Source organism: Poecile atricapillus, chromosome 1 (assembly GCF_030490865.1).
Source record: "Poecile atricapillus isolate bPoeAtr1 chromosome 1, bPoeAtr1.hap1, whole genome shotgun sequence".
In the NCBI taxonomy this organism is placed as follows: Eukaryota; Metazoa; Chordata; class Aves; order Passeriformes; family Paridae; genus Poecile; species Poecile atricapillus.
In genome coordinates this window covers 14593509-14616250 of record NC_081249.1, presented here as the reverse complement: position 1 = coordinate 14616250, position 22742 = coordinate 14593509, and the positions used below count along the sequence as shown (strand labels likewise).

Sequence of the window (22742 nt, the reverse complement as noted above, 5' to 3'; positions counted from 1 at the left end):
ACGAGACGGTTTATCTCTACTAAGTATGAAAGTGCATTTAAAATTATTTTTAAAATGCTAGCATAACCAAAAAGCCCTAATTATATTTATATTCCTCTGGCTATTTCAGTGAGAAACAGATGGCTTTTTTAAAGTACCGTTTTTGCATGCAGTGTCCTACCAACTTAAATGGGAAGAGCTTTATATTCTGACCCCATAAGTGAGGTCAAATCACGTTCTCCTCAAGGCTCCCTGTGCTGCTTTGTTCAGCAGAAGAGTTCTGCTCCACAAATCCCTCCTCAGTTGTTGCATTAGGGGATTGTAGTGTGCAGTACCATACCTTACATGAACTGTAGGCCAATAATTCCTTCTCTTGGATAGCAAATGAAACCTCGCACGTGCCCACTGTTACAGTATGTAACTGTGGGGAATATATTGCTTCCAAGCAGTGGTGGAAGTCTCTAAGAGTAAGAAAACAGTACTGTAAATAACAAGGTATTTTTTTATAAAATTGTAATGTCCTTACACACAAAGCTTAGGCTTGAAGAAATTTTATTTAAATGCGTTGAAACACAATGGAAACTTCAGTGGGATGTGGGAATTGAGCCGGAGTTGGTTAATTTAATGTTTCATTTTATTCTGAGTATAATAGCCATATGCCTAGTACATGAGACTGAAAATTTCAGTCCTGGATTTCAGCATGCTTGAAAGTCTTCTGTGAAAGCTGATATTCTATAAAGGTGTATGTTATCAATACCCTTTTTTTTTTGCATACAATAATCTTACTGTAGAAGTGCATCCTGGATATAATGGGCTTTTGCTGTGCTGGAAACAGGACAGGTAGGTTCACAGGAGCTGAAGAAGGGATGATGGGGTTTGAGCCATGTCTGTGATTCAGAGTTGTTGGTAAAATTAGTGTTGGCTCAAGTGGGATGCTTGTTTGGGAGAAGCAGTTCTTAAAATAAGTGATATTAACCAAATGAGGCTTGGTGTAATAGGGAATAAGGTACAAAGTAAGCAGCAACAACCTACATGTGATTGTCTTGCTTAAGCATAGGTAACACATGTTTTTGTCATACTGCACTATACCAGTGATAAGGAACATCTGTGTTCTTTGTTCATACTGCTGATTTGATTTTTCAAATTTTCAAATATATTGACGTGATATAAACTTTGAACTTACCAATTCAAAGTTCTAGATTTTTGTTTTTCCTCTTCTCAGCTGGGTAGTTTTCTTTTTGACAGTGTTCTTGTATGAATTGTGACAGAAGGAAAATATTCACAGCTGTAATCATTTACAAATTACAAAAATTTACTTGTTTAATTAGTGGCGCATGGGTGGGGACGGAGCAAAAAGATGAAGAAAAGCTGTAAAGTTTACAGAAATAATCACTTTCTGAGTCTACAGGCCAAGATTTTGAAGGGATGTATGATTCTGTTTATTGCCAGTCTTGGTGCTAAACTTGAAAAAGCATACTTTTACTATCCTAAAGCATTTCACAATAGGTACCTTGTACTCAGGCTTTATTCAGACTTAAAACCATTGTTACAATTTTAGTATTTGAAGTACTTTTCCCCAAAAGGCAAAGTAAATTATTCAGAAAATTTTATCTTGTATTTATAAACCAAAACTTATTGCTTTCCTTTTTAATGAATGTTTTAATTTTAGAATATTTCAAAATACTGTAATTAAATTTGGAAAATTTTATTTTGGGCTAATGCATAGTGACTGGACTACATTTCCATCATGGATTTACTGTACTTGTTTCTGAAATCATCGTGAAAGAAGTACTATTTTAAAAAAGGCCTTGTAGTTCTGACTTCATTTTTATAGCAGTGTGAAGAGTAGGTTTTCCTAAACTGGTTTGTGCTTGCAGAAAATTCCTAGGAGTAATAGTGTATGACTACATGTGGTTAGTGGACTTTGAATAGTAACCACAAAATACAAAATGCTCAGTTTTGCAATGAACTGTCAATACAAAAGCCAAGGCTTTTTAACTTTCTAGTCTCTAAAGTCTATGTACCAGAGCTAAGTTTGAAAACACCTTGAGATTTAATTGTGCATTTGCAGTGAAGTAAAAGTAGTTTATTAATTCTAAAACGTGAAATTATGCGTATACATCCTAATGCATTATAAGAATTATTTCAGTTTATGTGATTTTTATGCAGTAATTAAATTTTGACATTTCTAGAGTTAATCTCCTTTATGATATATATACACTTCTTTATGTTATTTACTAATCTTATTTAAAAAGGGAACATTACCTATGGAATAATGTACCTCAATTTTATTGTAATGATTTTACTGGTTACCAGGTGGGGTGGCAGTTGAAAAATTTGGTGAATGCACTACGAGAGGATCCGAGTGGTGTTATCTTAACTTTGAAAAAGCGACCTCAGAGCATGCTTACCTCAGCACCAGCTTTACTGAAAAATATGAGATGGAAGCCCCTTGCTCTGCAGGTAATGAAGCTTAATCATAAGTCATACACCATCATTTTAGCTATAGATTATCTCAATGATGCTTTATTGTGCTTCATCCTCAGCAGCATATAGATTTACTCTTGTATATTTTGAAAAATTGTTTCTGAAATTATTTCTCTGCGATTTGTTCTCATAGGCTTAATTTGAAATTAAACCTGTTAGAACTTTTCAAAGTTAAGAAGTAATCATCCCAGTGTTCTAAAATGCAGAAAAGTAGCCTCAGATAATTTTTCTAGCTAAAGAAAGACAAACATTCTTCACAAACTGCTAATTTTTAGTTTGGTTTCTTGTGAAGATATCAGTACAGTATAACCTCAAAAAAGAGGGAAGAAAAATTTTTGAGTTCTCAGTTTGATTACTCATGGAGTTACAGGAAAATTTATAAGGTGACTGGATTCAAGAAATCGTTTGATCATCAAAATTTCCTCATGTAAATAAAGCTGTACTTGTGTCAAAGTTGTCCTTGAGATTGAAAGCTTACACATACAGAGGCATAGCACAGGATGTCTGGCTGGGCACGCAATTTGAGTAAGCTTGCAATGTGCTGAAAGCCATGGAATGGTTTCATAAAAGCTTTCATGTTTAATTCTAGCATAAAATGTCGCTGTGATGGATTACTGTAGGAAATAAAAGTTATGTTCAGACTGATGAAGGCATGTAACTAACTGATGGAATCAACAAATAATCCATTTTTCCATTCAGTTCAGACAGAAGACTGTTTAGAAATTTATTTTGTTTGCATAAAGAGTGCATTCTTCGAGACATTTTTATTACCACATAAAAAATTCTAATTAAAAATTAAGTTCATATGAAAGAGAAAAAAGTTCTGCAAAGTTTGGACAAAAGGAAAATGGGATATGGAAATGCCACTGCCATTATGTGTGATCTTATGCCATTTGATATGTTAGAAGATACACAAAAAAAAACTAATGCCATGAAGAATTTCTTTCATATGTGTGTGTGTGTATATATATGTGTGTGTGTGTGTGTGTGTGTAAATATATATTATAATGATGAAATGCATCACAGTCTTTGAAACTAAGTTCTAAAATAATTGACATATTTTGGCCTTTCACAGATAAAGAGCTGCATATACATTCAATAAAAAAACATTCAATAAGAAATTAATATCTGAAGATAAAATTGCAAATCTGGATGCATGGAATGAGTGTATGAATGTCTATATTTGAAGGCTGCACTTTTTCCATAACTTTAGTGAGAATATAAATGCAAATGTAAAACACACATTGCTTTAAATGGGGTTGAACGCTATCAGTCTAAATCCTGAGTTTGGGTGAGTTTGGTATTTCTTCAGATGAATTAGGCCATGCTTATAAATACTCCATTTGCTTCACTTTATCATTTATTACCAGAATAATTACTCTGCAGACCCCACATCAAAAGTTTCTGACAGGTACTTGGGCCTTATTCAACTGATCATACTTTACACCTACTATGTAAATACCTACATGTCATTCAGATTTATCATTTAAACTCCCTTTGGCCAGCAGACATGCATTGGTAATTACTGATTCATTCATCTTGGCCTGTTTTCGACTGATCTACCTTAGGATACCGTGAATTTGCCCCTGCACATTCCTCTCTCTCTGCATTGAATAATAAAGGGAATCTGGACAGCTAGCTTGAATGTAGATTATCTGTGCTGGATGACATTGACCCTAGACAGTGATTTTCTGTAATCTTACACATTTGGGGAATGGAGGACAATGGGAGTATTGGGGGTGGGAGGGTTGGTTCTTGCTGTTAGCACGAAAAATATAAATATTTTCAAGGCTGATACAAGCACAAATAGAGATACTGTTAAACACTGCAGATAATAATTCTGGTATCATGATAGTATTATTCTGATTTTATCAAACCTAACACCATGAAAAGGCCAGAACCTTATGTGTTCAGTGGGCATATGTGTGTCTGTTGTAATTTATAATTTTAGTGTGAGAAACACACTTTTTTGAGTTTTCATAAGTAGGCGGGGTGGGGACAAAGCTCCAGGGTGAAGTGCAAACTTCAGAAGATGCATAATGTGGAAATTTCTGTTGTTGATTTATGCAGATCAGAGTTGAACAGATGTTAAAGTCAACTGATGTTAAAGTTTAAATGTAGCCTAAGTGTGAAATCATACTGTATATTTTATCAATAAACTTCAAAAGAAGTCCGAGTGCAGTGTAATTTTATAGCTGTAAAAATATGAAGAAATTATGTTTATTTAACTAATTGTCTGGAAAAAAAATTCAGAAAATCTTTAACAATTGCAATTTGATGCTATGGCTGGTCTGGAATTTCTTATGTTCCTGATTCTCATAAAGGGGCTATTCTTTAATAAAGTTTGGGATGTAAAGTGAGAGGAGAGGGAGGAAACTGATAGCAAATACCAAAAAATCGTAAAGGAAAGCAGTGCTTAACATCAACTTTGAAAGCAGGAGAGGTTATGGTAACTTGTTTTCCCATATCAGAACGTCTCGAAATATTTGAGAATGTTACAAATGTGCTGTCATCCCAAGTTAATTGAGCTATATGTATTATTCAGCAGACACAATCTGTAAGGAAATTGTGACTCAGTAATAATTCTGTTAAAGTGCAAAATATTCAAAAGTTATAGAGTGAGATATGGGAATGAAATTCTGATTAAAATGGGAAATAGAATAAGCAAAAAGACTGCTGTGATCTTTTTGTTTCTGCAAATAGAGTGAGCACAGGGAAAGTGTGGTGTCACAATCATATTGTGATGAGTGAGGTGGGAAGGTGAAAGTTTGCCCTAATGTATGGATGACGACAAAATCGGGCTTGAGTTTTTTGTATGCATCCCACCAATCAATATGTGTAACTGCTGATGCCATAGGTGTAGAAGGTAATTTCAGCATATTAAATTAGGAGACTGATTTATGTTAAAATTTACATTGTGATGTTTAAATTGAGAACTGTGGAAACTTAATTTTAGCTTAAAGTGAGTAATGTGGAGGCATTATTGGTAAATGACATTCAGCTTGTTCAGTCCATAATCGTGTTTAAGAACATGAAGTTTGCCATTTGCAGCTACGTGACACCCTAGACGTAATGCCAAGATAATAAATATACCTGTGAGCTGGGGAAGTGCTCGCTGAGTGTCCCAGCTCAGGCTGTGTGCAGGTACCACCAGTGTAGTGAGCTGGTTTGTGTGTGGCTGACAAGGTATCCTAGGAGTTAAATTACAAACTGATAGTGAAATGTTTAAGAGCTTTCTGCCCACTCTTAGTGATCTAGATTAACCATAGCCAAACATTCACAGTCTCCAAGTGTGGAAGATGCTTTTAGATCATTCAGATATTAACTGGTTTTTAATTGGCATAAATGCTTCTTAGAATTTTCAGCTGCTTACTTTGAGCAGCTCTACCTTCGCATTGCAGTCTTGTCATGAGTTAGGAGTTTAATGCAGGCTACAAAATTATTAATTCTTAATTCTTTATGAGTTGGGTTTTTTTTTTTTCTTTTTAGCAGAAACACATTTATTCTTTTCATAAATATTCTTATCCTTAGAATAAATATGAAAGGCTAAGGGAGAGAAAGAAAGAAGAAGAAGAATTATGCATCTGGTGTAGCTGTCCTGAAACTGAAATTGAATGGCTTGATGCACAGTAAAATAATACAATTAGCCTTTGGCTATACTATGCACCATTACATAATGAGTTTGTATTTACAAGCGTATTAATTCCAGCTCTAAGGTCAATCAGTACAGAAATAAAAAGCTCCTTTTTTTCCCCCATTGTGTCCTGATTAAAGAAAGTGCTGTTTGGTTGGTTGGGGTTTTTTTTTCATGTTTGCAGTGAGTTGATTGTCTGTTTTAATATCCATCAGTATCCAACCTCTTACTGATAATCAAGGTTCTCCCATGATGCATTTTAGAATCATGTCCAAATTTGTGAAGTCAAGGGATTTTTCAGCCTGCGTTTTTTGTTACTACTTTTGAAACAGTTGAATTAGGCAGCTGTGGCCTTGGGGAATTTAGTGGTTGCCTTTTGCAAAATTGAAGGTATTTATTAATATGGCATTGTACCATAAATATTATGATGTTATGCCTGCAAAACAAACTTAACTAAATTTGCCTTTCTGTTACTTTTTTTGATAGTCTGATCCATTATGTGAGAACCTAGAATGATACTGCAGTTTGCAGTATTTGTATTTCTGACTGCTACTGAAAGTGGTGAACAATCCAATTAACTTTAACCTTTAATTTTTTTTATTCTACTTGTCGGACATAGAGGTGACTTTATCTTTGAACTCTCAAAATTTTTGTCTGGTTCAAAACCTAACAAATAAATTTACTCTACTCTAGATTGTCTGTTTTATTTCTCCTTTCCACTTTGTGTTATTTTGAGGAGGTTTCAAAGGAAGGCCCCTTCAAGTGCTGTTTGAATAAGAGTGGAAAGTTCAATAGAGAAGATCCTCAGAGCACATGAAATTTTATGTAAGTTGCTGTCAGAACACTAGCAAGAATCTAGCTGCAAAGACCTCCTTTGCCTTCTGGAGAATGCTTTGTTAATTACTCAAAAGAAAATGGACTTTATTACAGTGTGGAAGACTCTTCATCCAGTTTTTTTTCAATACAGAAAAGGAGTGCTAGAGCAACATGTGCCATGCTTCAATTAATTTGGAATACACCTGCTGGTGTCTGTGAGACGGCTCTTCCTCATGGCAGTGAGGCAGGTCCAGCTGCCAGCCACATCTGGTGTGTTGACTTGGAAAAAAACCTTCTGACCCCTCCTTCACCAAGCCCTTTTAAATGTCACCTTTTGTGTATTTTTATAGTTCACTGTACTGTTTTGTATTTGATTAAATTGTACTGTATTAAAAGCACCCACAGCTCAGTATCTGTAGTTCTTTTAACAGTTTGTTTTGGATTAGATGTGCATCATATTTCCACCATTATATATTCATCTTTTCATTTTAATAAGAAGCAGCAGCAACAATACCAAGTCCTTTGTTTGAAAGAAAATGCTACTTTTATTATTCTTCTGTATATTTTCTTACTTGATTATATTGGCTCCTTCATTCATCTAGACACAATGCTATATACTGTTTTCATCATTTCTGACTAGAACTAATAATCCTACACTTTTAATTATTAACTTTGAATAAAATACTAACTTGTTTGCTTTTAAATTACTTAGTTGTCTTTTAACTGCATGGGAACTGGGCATTTGTGCACTGTTAAAATGAACTCTGACTGAATTAGTTACAGTATCTCATTACTTCATGTCATGATTGTTCTTATAAAAAGTTTAATTTATTGGAAATGTTTTGTTCAATGTATTGTTGTTACTTTGATCCAATATGAAAAATATATTGGCAGTAAAATCTGCTTATTGATGCAAATACTTTATAAAGATAATATAATCTAAAATTTTTTATTAGTTTTGTTTATGTTTGGAAAAATTGTATGTCTTTTCCTGGAGCAATGTTTCTCAAACTTATATTGCAGCTTCCAGGGGACTTAATGAAAGATTCAAAGGGTTTTAAAATACATTAAAAATAATTTTAGATAGCATATATTAAATATTGACTACATTCATTGTTTAGCTAGAAAAATCAAAAAGAATATGCTGACTCATTGAGACACCCTCGGTTTCTTCAGGACTAGGGGTGTGAAAAGCAGCAATGGTTCCTGTTAGCAAGAGGGAAATGGTGACCACAGGGCAGAGCCAACCAGGGACAGAAGAGAGGGGACTTGTGTGCTGTCGGTCAGTGCTAACAGGGATTTCCTTTCTCCCAGTGTTGGGGAAGCCAAGCTGCTGTGAGTGAAGACGGCTGGTTCCCTGTTCTGCAGCCAAGCGACAATTTAGGGAAGGCTCTGTAAAGGCTAGTGGACCTGAGGGAGGGTGGTGCATTTAAAATATTTGAGAAATAGTACTCCAAAATATATTGAATTACAGATTTTGTGTCTGTCACTGTGGATTAAGATCGATACAGGGTCATTTGTGGGACATTTTTTAGGTTGTTCCAATTTTAATATGTAACTTCCAAACTTTCTCTGTCAGGCTTTTCCCATGGGCCAAGAATTCAACTTTTCAGACCCGAAAATATTTTAGTTTTATTGCTATTTCAGCAATCCCACTTGCCCTGGCCAAAAGGAACTGCAGCAGGAGAATCTCTACTCCTTGGAAGAGAATTAAATCAATGATAGCACTGATCTCCAAGGCATCCAGTTGAGAAATTCTTGATTGGAGTTGCATGTGGTTTTGTGTCCAATGTGCCTGCATGTGGCCCACTGAGTGGCTGCCATTGAAATAGAGAAGTACATGACCTGGTTACTTGCACGTGACCAGATTGACTTGAACAGTTGAGGTCTCTAAATTTCAATGCAAAATGCTATGGAGATGTACCATACCTCTAGGCCATGTTCTGAAGGCTTGCTTTTCAGCCAGAGGGGTTATGTTTTGGGACAATTCTACAGGATTGTGCCTCCACCTGGATTGGATTGGATTATGATTTCTGTCCCCTTGAGAGCTCCAGGTGCTGTGGGAAGGTGATTTCACTTTGGGAGTCACTCAGTGTCCACAGTTACACTGTCTTCACCTCTGACAGTGTCTGACAGGGAACCACTGGCCTTCAGTAAGTTGGATAGCTTGTGGCTTTCTGTGTTAGACTGAATACAGTTTCTTCCTCTTGTACTCACTGTTTTAACCACTTTGTTGTGGTAAAAGATGTACAAACCCAAGCTGATTTCCAGGATCAACCAGCAAATTGCCTGGAGGACAAACTGACTTGTGTGTAAGGGCTGTGTGTTATACCAAACAGATTCCTCAGACTTCAGCAATATATGTACATATATATAGATTTTATTTTTTTTTTTCCACACAGAAATTAGGGCAATATCATTAAAACTGAAATAGTTGCAGCCAGGTATTCTAGGCTGTAACACACAGCAAATTCTTTCCCCGTGTCCTCTAGCCCTGCAGCTGCTTGTCAGGATCACCAGAGACACATCAAACTCTTCTCAGTCCAGAACACTCTTATGCTTGAACATGATTTTCCCTACATAGCATAAACCATATGCTCATATTGACTGCCACCATTCCAGTCTCTAAGTCCTCCTTTCCTCTTAACTCTCTTTTCATGCAGATAAAGTAAAGGCTTGTCTTCTTTAAGTGGAGAAGAGCAAGCCCATCTATACAGTTTGTCTTCCTTTCAGAGCTTCTGCTGGTACGAGCCATGAGCAAACAGCTTGGACTTAACAAGTGTAAACAGGATCTAGGTCACAAAATCCTCTTGGTTTACAATGAAAATTAATTCAATAGGCTACTCAGTGAGCCACAAAGTGTTATTGTTAGAGAAGTGCAAAGTATCAGAAAGGTAACAAACGCTGTTGTATTAGTGAGTGGTTCAAAAACATCTATGGCTACAGTGTCACAGATGAAAATTTAAAATATAAGATTTTTGTTTCTCTGAAATAGGGAGGGGGGACGTTTAAGGTGTTTTTTATTGTTTTGGGTTGTTTTGGAGTTTTTTGACTTGTTTTTGCCACCAATTTAATTCTTATTTTTGCAGACTTGTCTTGTTTTTAGTGGTTGTAAAGTCTTTTACCTGTCCGGTTTTTTTGTGTGTGTCTTTCTCCCTTTCTTCCTGTAAATACTGGCAGTCTTTCTTTGGCCTGGCTGTAGAATACTCACATTAACTCTAATGAGGAAAGAAAGAGTTAAGCAGTATCACAGTTTATAGCAGACAGATTTTGAACATTCAAAACAAGAAAACTTGGGTCAGTTTATAGCTGTTGCTCTAAAGGTGGACTTGCAAAGCTTTAATTAGACAATTTTAAGCATGAGTTTTATGATGTTAGAGCTACATAGCACCTAACACAGCTCTGTTCCTAAAACAAGGCAGTAATTGGCTAAAGGATGAGGTTACCTCAGTGATATTCATTGTTCCTATATACAGATTGTAAAAAAGTAACACACTGGTGGGGCCCTTGGCCTGATAGGCATAGATGTATATCACTTATCATGAGCTGATGAATGAGCAACATTCTGGCAATGTCTCTGCTTTAAACTTTTTGGGTTTCTTCCTACAGTGTCAAGATTAATATCTAGAAAATTAGAACTGATTATTCTGCACAAGAATACCATTTTGGTGTGTCATAAAGTATTGGTAATAGTGCTGGGAGGTGGATCTTTCTATGCACCCATTCAGTCCACCTTTAGAGCTTCTCTGCCATCAGTACAATGTGAAATGTTTGTGTCTTCAAGCAGTTACTAAGGTCAGAAATTGTAGATAGTGAGCTATCTTCAATCCCAGCACTTCTTTATTCAAGGAGTAAACTTCCAAAAAGATGGAGGAGAAAAAAATTCTTCCAAAAGCAAGACTCAGTATATTTTAATATTAGATTCTTTTTAGGGTGTATGAAGATTCTCTTGTACTTGCTCTTCTACTCTTTCTTTTTCTACTCCATGAGTTTAGCTATCACACAAACCAAGCCACTCAAGACTTTTATTTTAAGACAGATGTGTTATTAAGTAGACAAAAACAACCAGACTTTTCTTCTCATTTGATTTTTCTGCATTTGTGTAGAGAATTGGAAAAATCTTGTGAAAAAATGTGATTAAGAGGAAGGATCCTATCTGGACTGGAATGATAGCTAGAATGCATGATTATTTTGCAAGGAGGGGTACTGTTTATTTACCTGTGAGTAAATGTTATTTTGTGAGGAGTGTGCCCAGGGGAATGAAGAAAAATAATAATCTTCAGTTGATTCTCTCATAGCGCATGTGCTCTGAGGATGCAGTACCTGATTTAACAGCATCTGCAGACATAAACTGAAGCTTTTGCAGTTAATTCTTAAGCTGTAGAGCAGATGGGAGGACTTGACATTCAGTTTAATGCCTACTTACGCACCTTTTGCTGTAAACACTAGACTTTTTCTTTACAATGTTAGTTTAATTAAGGAATTAACTGGATTCTGTGTGTTATTTATTCGTTAAGATTTCTCCAGTAGCTCTAGTGATCACTGATTTTATGGGCATTGGCAATAAACTTGCTATGCTAAAGGGAAAAAGATGTAATCAGAGAAGTTAATTTTATAAGCACAATACACATCCATTTGTAGATCTGCCTTCTTAACATGAGTGGTTTTTTTAGTCAGTTTAAAAGCACGCAGGATGTTAGATTTATGTCTATTTCCTCAGCTTTCTGAGCTATATTCTGGTTTTTGCTTTTACAAATAAAAAATTATAATATATAAGGATAATCATGACTATTTCTCTCTCTCTCTTGAACCAGCCTCTTATTCCTAGAAGCCCTACGAGCAGTGTTGCTACTCCATCCAGCACTATCAGTACACCTACAAAAAGAGACAGCTCTGCCCTGCAGGATCTCTACATACCCCCTCCTCCAACAGAACCTTATGTTCCCAGGTAAAAAAGACCATTTCACAATACAATTTGATATAAAAAATGTTTGTGAAGTAACTGACCATTCTGTTCATACCTATTTTATTAGTCTGCCCTATAGATAATCCCATATCAATACTGTATTTTGCAGGTAAACTGGTTATTAAGGGTAGATGTGTTGAATCAGACCCACAATATTCTGAATCAGTAAGTTGTCTGCAAAATGGACAGTAGCCTTTAGAAAGAAGGTTCAGCACCCTGTTTTCTAAAATATGGCGTAATCAATTGACTGCTGTAGTCTCATCCTCATTCAGAAGAGCAAAAGTTACCTGAAACCCTGAATCTGTAACTAGGAAAGGAGCTCGTATTTGTCCCCTTGCCCAATAATCATGATGCAGAAAGGAGTCTGAGTTAAATGCAAGAAACTTTGCAACTTCAACAACAGCACTTTTTAGTCCTGCTATAGGGTTTTCTTTTTCAGACACATTTGTTTAGATAGCATTAAAGCAAATTTCAGGTTTGTGTTTTACTGTGGCCACTCTGCTAGACTGTGCAGTGACCCTGCTGTTCCCTGTCAGTACAGCTGCTACTCTGACCTGCCGCCTGGAACGGGCATTTTCATCTCTCCCAGGTCTCTGGACTTGCTGAGCCAGAAGAGCAGCAGATTCTCCTTGCAGAATCACTATCCTGCCTTCACACAACTGCAAATGATTCCGTATAATTCCTTAATGTACACAGATGTTGCATTCCTGAAACTCTGAGAGAATTATGGCCTACAAATAGAACAAAAAGTGGCTACCCAGAGGTCTAGGATTGTATTTAAGAGGAATCAGAATTCCTAAAGCTTCCATAATCTTAGACACAGGTTAGCGTATGTCCAGTTAATGTATTTTTAAGTTACTTCTTGCTTTCCTGTTAGTTACCTTTCTTAGAAAGGTTATAAGGGCAGCATGTACTTTCTTGTACCTGAGTTTCTTGTAGCTGAGTTTTTCTTACACTTCCTTATCAGTAACTCCTCTAGCCAGTTAAGAAGATGTATGACCTGATACTGGCAGGACTTTCCAGGGGCTTGTCCAAGAGTGAGGTATATGGCAAGTTAAATTGCCTACTGGGGAGGAGAAATTGAGATTCTATGATAAATTCTTACTCTTCAGAGATATGAAAAGCTCTCCAGGGCAGAAGTGTGATTTTGACTTCGTGAGGATGTCAGAAGCCTTTTGTGAAGCCTTAAGCTGTGTCCCTTGTTCCTTCCTTATCTTTGCCTCATCTGTACCTGGCTTGGTTTCTATTTCTCTGAGAAAAGAAATAAAATTATTTCAAATGTGACGTGTATAACCTAGTTGAACTTACACATACTCTAGTTTACTATAACTATTTTTTTTCTTTTAATTAAATGAGAACATTCTCAGTCACCACACTTGAATTGTGCACAGGAATCACATATGTATTTTACTTCCCTGATAGCAGTTCTTTGTTATGCTTACATAAGTATTTTAAGGACTTGGTTTTCAGAAAATCTACAGAAAAGCATCAAGTATTTAATTCTAGTCCATTAACATAAAAAAAGCTGGGGGGAAGTAAAACCCAACCAAAACATAGGTGTGTTTCTCTTTGACTGTAGTAGTCATATGGTAAAGACATAGTGCTCCTGAAACTATACTATCTTAAATAATTAGTACTTTTGTACAGATTCTGATTATGTTTACCATCACAAAAGTATTTTTATTTGATAAGAAGTGTGTCCTAATTTTTAAAATATTTTTAGTGAACATTCACTACTCTTCAGTTTTTGGGTTCTGCTCTATAAATAGAGATCTTCCAAATGAATTTTGATTATATTTAGTAACATCTCTTAAGTCATGATAATAATGCAGTTGTTTGGACCAATTCAGATTAAGTCTTATAATACATATTAGTATAAGCTGTAATCTTGTAGAGAGGTTAAGCTTTGTGCATTTGATTTTTTTCATCAGCTTAATCCAAAGGGACTCTTCTTGATTTCACCTGTCACATAGGATGCAGTGTTTCTGAATAATTAGTTTGGGCATTTCATCAGGTTTTTTGTCCATGATTAACTATATTAAATCATGTGTGTATTTTGAATTTTGTCAAACTGTTCAACATCTCAGTTTCTCAGTTTGTTGTTGCCGTTCCAAAGGAAGAAAAACAAACAAACAAGCCTCCTTTTGTTACTGGAATAGAGGAAAAGACTTGATGTTTTGATGTGAATTGCAAAACCCAAAGCCTTGGTGCTGATCCCCACAGACAGTACAGCTGCTGACATAGCCTCACATGGATGGCGTGACAAAAAGAGACCAACACTTTCCCTGTGCTGGTTGCTTAGGAGTGCTGGTTGTGTGTTAGTGCCTGCTCGTGTTTATCAAGTACCTTTGGGGATGAGAACTGGAGCCCTCATCTCTAGAGGGCTGTGCCAAAGGGTGTGTGCCTGAGGGCTCTGTACTTCATGCTTGCAGTAAAGATCCCTCTAGGTCAGGCTGCGCTGCCTTCCTTGTGCCAGCCCCTGATGGTGGTTGCAGCATTGATTAGCACCTGGCTAATGGTTTATGTCTGTCTCCATCAGTTACCTGCTGGGGTCCCCAGCTCTGTCACCACAGAAAGTCTCTGTGACTGGAGGGGAGCCCACAGCCCTGTTGGGGCTTCACCAGCCTCTGGGAGAGCAGCTTGCCAAAGTGAGTGTAGTGATCACAGTTAGAACTGACAGTGGGGGTTTGTGATGCTGCACTGTCACACCGAGGCAGGATGGCCTTTTCTCATCCTTCATTGCTGCCTGGGCCCCATGAGGAGGCTTTGCTTGGTCCTCAGATGGAGTCTCAAGATGCCAGGTGAAGTAGGGGTCAGCATGACGGCCAGCTTGGAACTCACATGGAAGTTCACAGGGGCTGAAGGACTCCAACAAGAGCATATGGCCCAGCATGTCTCTTGATTACCTCTTGAATACCTACTTCTCTCTTGACTACCTGCATTTTACTGCCAGAAATGACTGTCTGATCAGGTCTTTTGCAACCATCTCCAGGCAATTCTAGAAGCACATTTATTAGATGAGTCCTGGTTCATCTAGTGCAAGAAAGGACTCCTAACCCAGCACAGCTTGCTCTCTTGTTTGTGCCTTTGAGTAGTTTCCATTTTCAAAGAGTGGGGCAGGGCTGCAGGAAAGCAAAAAGATCTTGGGAATCTGGCACAAAGTGCAGAGTGAGGACTGTGCTGGGGTAGCAGCTGATAAGCAGGTGAAAATGGATGTACCTATACAGCTTCTAGACCTGAAATGATTGTGCAAGGCTGTCAGGTGTCTGTATGTCTTCTGTGCCTAGTTCTTCTTGATCTGTGATAGAGTGTAAGGAACCAGATTGAGTTTGCTGATGCTTGCCATGTAGCCACATATTTAAAAGTATCCGATGTATTTAAAAATGCAAGTATAAAATGTTAAGGCCAACGTCATTCCTCTGCACTAAATCACAAAGTGCAAGGTTGATGCCAGAAAAAACGAGAAAAATAAAAAGAGTAACTGCACATCAATTTTATCACTGTAATTCTTTTCAAGAGAAATCAATGAGATGGATAAATCAGTAAAGAACTGAACAAACAAATGTGTGAGGTAACTGGCATATAAATGCATGCATATGCATATATGCTGTGTGATCCTGATGTGGGGTGGATTTCATCTGTTTCAGTCTATGAAATATTGACATAGGCCCATGGTTATTGCAATATTCACAGTATAAAAAAAATCAGTGTCTTATCTCAATATATTAAAAACTTCTCTTTTTAACTAAAGGGATGAAAAGGGAAATCTCCCCTGTGACGATGTTGGCAGACATATAGTGGGCAAACCAGTTCATACAGGATCTGAATCTCCAAACTCATTTCTGGACCAGGAATATCGGAAGCGCTTTAATGTGGTTGAAGAAGATGCAGTTTTGTACTGCTATGAATATGAGAAGGGAAGAACAAGTGGTCCTGGAAGGAGAGAGAGCACACCAACATATGGTACAGCATTGATCTCATAAAGATAATCACCATTTGTTGATTTTAGGATTTTCATGCATCTGCTTTTGTTTTTAACCATGAATTTTTTTTCCTGTGGCCATTGATTTTGCTGAGAATTCAATACTGCTTTAGTCCAGTTTCAGCCTAAAACCTTATTCTGCTATAGGGAAGAAAAATACTTATTATGGTAGGTAAGTCCAGTTAAAAATTGATGGGTTTTCTGAATCTAGGTTCTCTTTGTGCTATCAGCTTAATTTTCCAGACTATGTTTCAGCATGATTTTATTGAAAAAAGCTTATACCAGAAGCTCATTACTAACTTATTTTTTAGTAAAAATACAGAATGGAAATTTTCTCTCATTATAAGGGCAAGACTTGAATAAGTTTTGGAATTCAGCTTTGGGAAACCTTTACTAGGTATAATAACAATCAAACCCCTTCAGATTTACCAAGAGATGACATGCTGCTTTCATGCTGCACTGCTCTCTAAAACTCTCTAATTTTTCTTTAGTCCCAGAATTGATGTATGACAGTTGACAGTGGTCTTTTTTTTTTTTGTAATACTGCATTAACCTCCTGTAACTTCCTATATTGCAATATGTATTCCTATATAAACATTCCTGTATGGCTTTTTACATATAGCAGTTCATCTTTATTTGAGATCATAGATTGTTTAAGAAGAAATTTTGCGTGTAAACACGCACGTGTATTCATGCTACATCCACATCTTGGATTTTGGCTTATTTAGAATGAGAATTCAGAAACAATTTCTGTTAAGAGTTTTGATACTCAAATCCTTGTATCCGTCTTATTTTACCCTTGAAACTGTTGGAAGTCTTCCTTTAGCTAGTAACTTGTTTCAGCTTTGGACTGGGAGAACTGGTTTTCTGCTGCCAAGTATAAAATTGTACAGACATAAAGTTGTTAGGCTATAGACGAAAATGAGGAGGAAATCTCATGGTTTAAAAAGGTATTTTGACTGCTCTAGTATTAGCTGAGCACACACTTGAATATTTTTTCAAGCCCACTATGTTACTTCAGTTTTTAAAGTGAGCACAAGCTGTATGTTAGAGTTGTTATAGCAATCCTGTCATCATATACCTTTGTGAAGAAAATAGATGTAATATATGAATCAGCATAGATTTAGTACATAATGCAGCCAAGCCCCAGCCTACCAGCTTGATAACTTTGATATAAATTGAACTTGATCTGTGTAAAGTATCCGTAGGACCTGGAGGAATGTGCTTGCACAACATGAAAGGTTGCATTTTCAAAAAATATACTCTTTCTACACCATCCTGCTGAGAAATCTTCAGTATCCTTTTGATTTCAAAGTCTTTTCAAGTGTTTTCTAACCATGCCTATTCTGTGCAAAATAACTGGTACATTTTCAAAATGAATATATTAATTTTATTACTCCAGTATTTCAAATGTTACAATTGGTGGCTGCAGTCAGTTCCATTAATAGGGATGTACTCACTGCTCCAGACATTAAATTTTAATACTGATGTTGAGAGTGAAGAGCACATTTCTTCTTCAAGGGCTGCTGAATCCATTATTATGTTATAGGATAGCTTTTTCAGCCTTCTTTTTCTGTTAGCAGCAAGGGTCATAAAGACATGGATCAAAGACTCCACTGAAAATCAGTCATTATTTAACACATTTGTTTTACAGTCTTTCACTTTTGATCTCACTTTTTTAAATGAATTCACATTGTCAAGTCCACTTTCATTTAAGTGTATTTTCTAAAAATATTACCATTTCAGCATTAAATTCTAAAGTTTATCACATGGCATTTGTTAATATAAGGTTTGTGGGTAGGCATGACCTTGGGGTTTCACAGAAATCTGGAAAATGACAATAACACTCTTCTGGCTTATGGTCACCCATTAAAGAAGGTCAAGGAGAATTCCCAGGCCTAGAGAAATAATTGTTTTCAATATACACTTACCGTTAATTTTGTGATGTGTCAATTTTTTTACAAAAATTTTCTGGGTTCTCCTTCATGAGAGGTTAATGAGGCCCTCCGTAATTTCTTTACTGACATCTTTTGACATTTTTTGATGATACTAACAAAGATATTTGTCTTTTATGCACTTACTGGCTTCAAACTCTTCTACAGTTGCTGCTAATTGGCCTTGGAAAGCTTCTGTTCACATGCAAGATAAAAATTTCCCTGAGTGTCCTCCTCATGGAAAAGAAGTTAGGAAATTAATATGGGCTAAAAACAAGATTGTTAGGAGGGGTAACAAGCAAATGAAACTTGAGTTTAAGGAAAGAAATAAATTGATCATTGCAGTTTTAATGCCAGATACAAAAGCAGGTACTTTGAGCAGCTGAAGGTTTTTCAGAAAATTTGTTGTTACTTTTGATAACAATCAGATTTTAACAATCAATTTAGTAGCTTTTCTATTTTATTAAGTGTGCAGTTCCTATTAATATGATACTGTGTGTTCAGCCTCAACAATGAAAAGAAGGTTTTCTTTCTATGAAAATAAACTGTTGAGAGCTGTTCTGATCAAGTAAACATGAGCCAAATACATCCCCACTCAGGAAATGACTTTGTGCGTGCTAAATCTCACCGGCTTCTATCAGGCTTAAATATGTGACCCTAAATAGTAAAATGAATTATAAGTGAAAATATAAAATACATGTGATTTTCCTGAGTAGTGATGTATTTGTGAGCTGATCCTGTGGTCTGTACAGAACATACAACTTTTTTGTCGTTTTTTTTTTAAAAGATGATAAAAACTTTTACCATTATGCTGCCTGCATGGTGATGGTGTGCTTTCCATGCACACAGAAGTTCAGCAGAGAACAGGACATGCTTGAATATTTGTTTTCATTATAAACATGTCTCTTTTTTGTCAGTGTATCATGGATTTAACCTCAAAAATGTGGAGCAAGACTTTTATGTAGGGATTTTCTGCTAAAATAATTAATAAAACCTTTGAAGTTTTTGCTTTCAGCTTTGCTACTTTTAAAATAAAATTATTTACTCACTATTTGAGTTTGTGACTGGTAGATTGATTCAAAAAAGAGCAAGGGCTGATCTTGTTGGGAAAACATTTTGTTTTCAGTCTGTCAGATAATATGCCATGTGCTGCGATTCTCTGTTTTGTTTCAGTACATTATTTACCTACACTTTGTTTCAATACACTATATAACTTGCTAAAGAATTTAGACAACTCTAAGTGGCCCCACTAAGTTCCATAGCACACTGATTTCACTGATTTCTGACTATATATGTGCAGTCTTTAAATAGAAATCATAGTTTACAGCATTTTTTAAAATCAATTCAGCAGCTTCCAATAAAATTCAAAAGATAGGGTAGTATTCAGCTATTCTGTTTTTTGCAGTCTGAAGTCAAAGTGAATTTAGCAATGGCAATGTACTTTTTTCTATGGATGAAATGCTACAAAAGAAATTACATGTAGAGGTTTTCTACTTCCTTTCTTTCTTGGTTACTGATGGATCATGTAAGCTCACCAGCAAATATGCTATTTGTGAAGGTACTTCAGTGGTATGCACAGGTTTCTGTTACCAGCAATTCCCATGTGCTTTAAAACAGTTCTCCCATGTGTGTGCCAGGAGCTTCCAGAGTAAGAAATAGATACTACTCAGTGAAAACTGAATGTGTTTGTCAGTGTCAGATGTCACTCCAGTGGTGATTTTTTAGTGCACTAGATTTATTTTCTAAACTTAAAAAAAAATCTGTTAAATACTTAGCTGCTTCTTTTCTGTTAAAGAAAACAAGACTCCTGTCTTAACCTCTTGTTCAGAGGCAATGCTGGATCCTCCTTCATAAGCCATCCTGTAGAATAGCAGCTTAGCACATAATTTGTTCTTTCTTCTGAAGAATATGGGGTTAATGCTGCCTTATGGTGCATGATCTCAATTTTTCCTCTATTTCCAGGGAAGCTGAGGCCTATTTCTATGCCAGTGGAGTATAACTGGGTAGGAGATTATGAGGACCCCAATAAAATAAAAAGAGATACTAGGAGAGGTAAGTAATCTGAACACATCTTATACAAGGCATTATAGGTTTTATCTTCCTTAAAGCTATATATTTTACCATCATTTTGCTGCTTGCTTAGCTATATGTGTTTGTGAGCCTGTTTTGGAATTTTCTTAATTAGCTATGCTGAATTTTTTGCAGAGTTTATTTTAGGATTGAGGAAGTTGGTTGGAAAACATTCTAGAGCAGCATGGGATTTACTTCAAAATCAAAGAGGATAAGTTCAAAATTTTGGGTTGTGAGCCTTGGATACTTAACTCCACATATGAAATTATGACCTCTTAGATTGCTGTTATCAGCCAGGAACAAGATGTTGCAGTAATGATAGCTATTTCTGTACAATATTAACTAAATATTCAGTAGGGATCAAAAAAGGAAACACTTTGGAGTTATTAGGAAAAGAATACAAGACCAAATTTAGAAATATTCTTATGCTGCCATGTCAGTTGTTGCTCATGTTGTGTATGTGCAATTCCAGTCTCTTACTCTCTTAAGAAAAATATGGTTAAATTCAAGAAGGTTTAGGAGACAACAAAAACTAAACAGGTGCATGAATTGACTTTTAAACTGGGGTCAGTTAAGCAGTCATCAATCATTACCATTATCAGTTTGGGGAACTTAAGTAGAACATAATAAAGGTTTATAAAAGCTTGTGTAGAATGAAGGGAAACAGGTTTGTCAGTGTTTATTCTGAAAAAAAGAGCAAAGAGATCGAATATATCTGTTGGTTGCTGGATAAAAAGAAAATGAGCTGGCGCAGTTAATGTTCAAGCTAAAGAACCTCTTGCTGCAAGAGGCTATGGATAGAAGTTGACGTTAGTGCAAGGAAAGACAGACAATTTTGTGAAAAAGAAATCTGCTGAGGTTTCCTAAATTGACAGACATTGCTTCTCAGGATGTCTCAGCTACAAATTGCTACATCCTGGAAGAGTATTCAGGGAAATTATATATGACAGGGTGAATGATCTCCAATGAATGTTCAGAGCAAATTACTTTAAAATGTGTGGTACCACTAACTTTTGTATTCATTAGGACTCCTGGTAAAAAAATAGCAAAACCCCAAAACTTACCAGAAGTCCATCATTGCTCATTTTGCAAAACTCCAAGGCAAAATTTATTGATGTGCAACTTTTTTTATATTTGGTTCCCTTTATTTAAAATATACCAGAAAACTGTAAGAGTCATGAATTTTCCCTACCAAAATTTGCTTTCTTATTACAGCTGAACCGAAGAAGCATATGGTTTTTGTTAATGAAATCGTCCTGAAGAGTTAAAAGTGACAATAGATCTTAGCAAGAATATTGCTAAGATTGCTGTGTTCTGGAAGCAGGACTTATATGCATGCAACAGTTCACAGTGATGTTTTGCATTACTTTTCTTTCAACAGAAAATTCATTGCTTCGCTATATGAGCAATGAGAAAATAGGTCAAGAAGACTACATGTTTCAAAGGAATAGCAAAAAGGATACTGGGAAAAAGTCCAAAAAGAAGGGAGATAAGAGTAGTAGTCCAAGTCATTACTCGCTGTTACCTAGTTTACAAATGGAGTCATTGAGACAAGAAGTCATGGGCACACCTGGACCAGAAACTGCTTTGTACCATGTGAGTAAAAATAACATTAACAAAAATCATTACTCTGTGCTTGTGATAAGAGACAGTCTTGATTTTACAGTGGTGCTCAAACCTTCTCTGGACTGCTGTTGTTGCACTGATTTATATTCTTCAGACATTAACTAGGTCTCAAAGAAATATTTTAGAATTCTTGATTTTGCTCTAAAGATGTGTGATGGACAGCATTGTTTTATTTCCTTTATTTGAAGATGGCACTTTTGAAGTGCAGAGTGGTATCTCTGCCTTGACTTAGTTGCTGCTGATGGAAAGGGTAGCATCAGCACTTTCCTGACTGGCTGGAAACCTTCTTCCCAACACCTCTATCACTGCAATATGCTAAGTGTTGTCAGACAACCCCTTTACTACAGGCACTTGGAAGGCCTGATAATGGCAGGAAAACTTGCTTTTCTTTCAAGGTAAGAAGAGCTCTAATGCATGTAACTGTTTTTAACATACAGCCCTCAGGAATGCAAGTATATGTTTGAAGGTAGTGGTTCTGCTGAATAGGATGCAAAAGGAAAATTGCAGTGACTTGCTCATTTTTAAATGTGTCCAAAAAGTGGAGTTAGAAGATCATAACATATTTTAGATGTGATAAGACATTCACCTCATAGCACTTTCCATGTATTGAGAGAATATTCTCTCAGTGACATTTCCTTTCTCAGTATATGTTAAATTCCTGATACTATGCAGTGAGAAAAACTTTTAAGATACCATCTTCTTATTTTTTCTTTGATTCCCTCTATCACATAATATAAGTCTAGTTTCCAAATTCTGTACAAAAATAAATGATGTATACTGGTTTGGAAGTTCATGAGCAACAGCAAGCGGAAGAACTGACAACAAGCATTTTTCATTTACTTTGGATATCCATCCACAAAGCATTTGAAATGTTACCACCCCAAATTCCACCAGCATCAGCCAGTCCTTTTTGTGCATCATTACCATTAAAGAATGTCTCTCTAATGCCATTTAATCTTCAACATCTTCTTGAAAGTTTAGTTTGAAAGTTTAGTTGGAGCTTATTCCTATATAAAAATAAATGAAGGTTATTCATTCTTTAGAATACAAATCAGTATTGATCTGCTTACTGGCTATGGAGCAAAATGCATGAAGTAAACAGAAAAAGGAATCTTGGACTATTGATTTGTCCCAGGGGAAATGGAAGGGAGCCCTTCACAAAGCATTTACAGCCCTCTGCAGCTGAATATTGCTGATGCTGCCTCTGGAAGCTGGCTGCAGTCGTGCAGTACCAGAGTTTCTATTTAG

At 36.2% G+C, this 22742-nt stretch overlaps 1 protein-coding gene across 2 annotated transcripts in view; it reads left to right on the top strand.

The window, feature by feature from the left end:
- Window positions 1–22742, top strand: part of CNKSR2 (connector enhancer of kinase suppressor of Ras 2) — a 207786-nt gene that overhangs the window by 109533 nt on the left and 75511 nt on the right. Inside the window, exons 9-13 of one of the 2 annotated variants that reach the window (XM_058833851.1) lie at window positions 2296–2442; window positions 11731–11864; window positions 15634–15845; window positions 19761–19850; window positions 21250–21464. In XM_058833851.1, coding sequence (XP_058689834.1) covers window positions 2296–2442; window positions 11731–11864; window positions 15634–15845; window positions 19761–19850; window positions 21250–21464 — 798 coding nt within the window. The remainder of the gene's footprint in view (window positions 1–2295; window positions 2443–11730; window positions 11865–15633; window positions 15846–19760; window positions 19851–21249; window positions 21465–22742) is intronic. The other variant, XM_058833852.1, reaches the window with a different exon arrangement.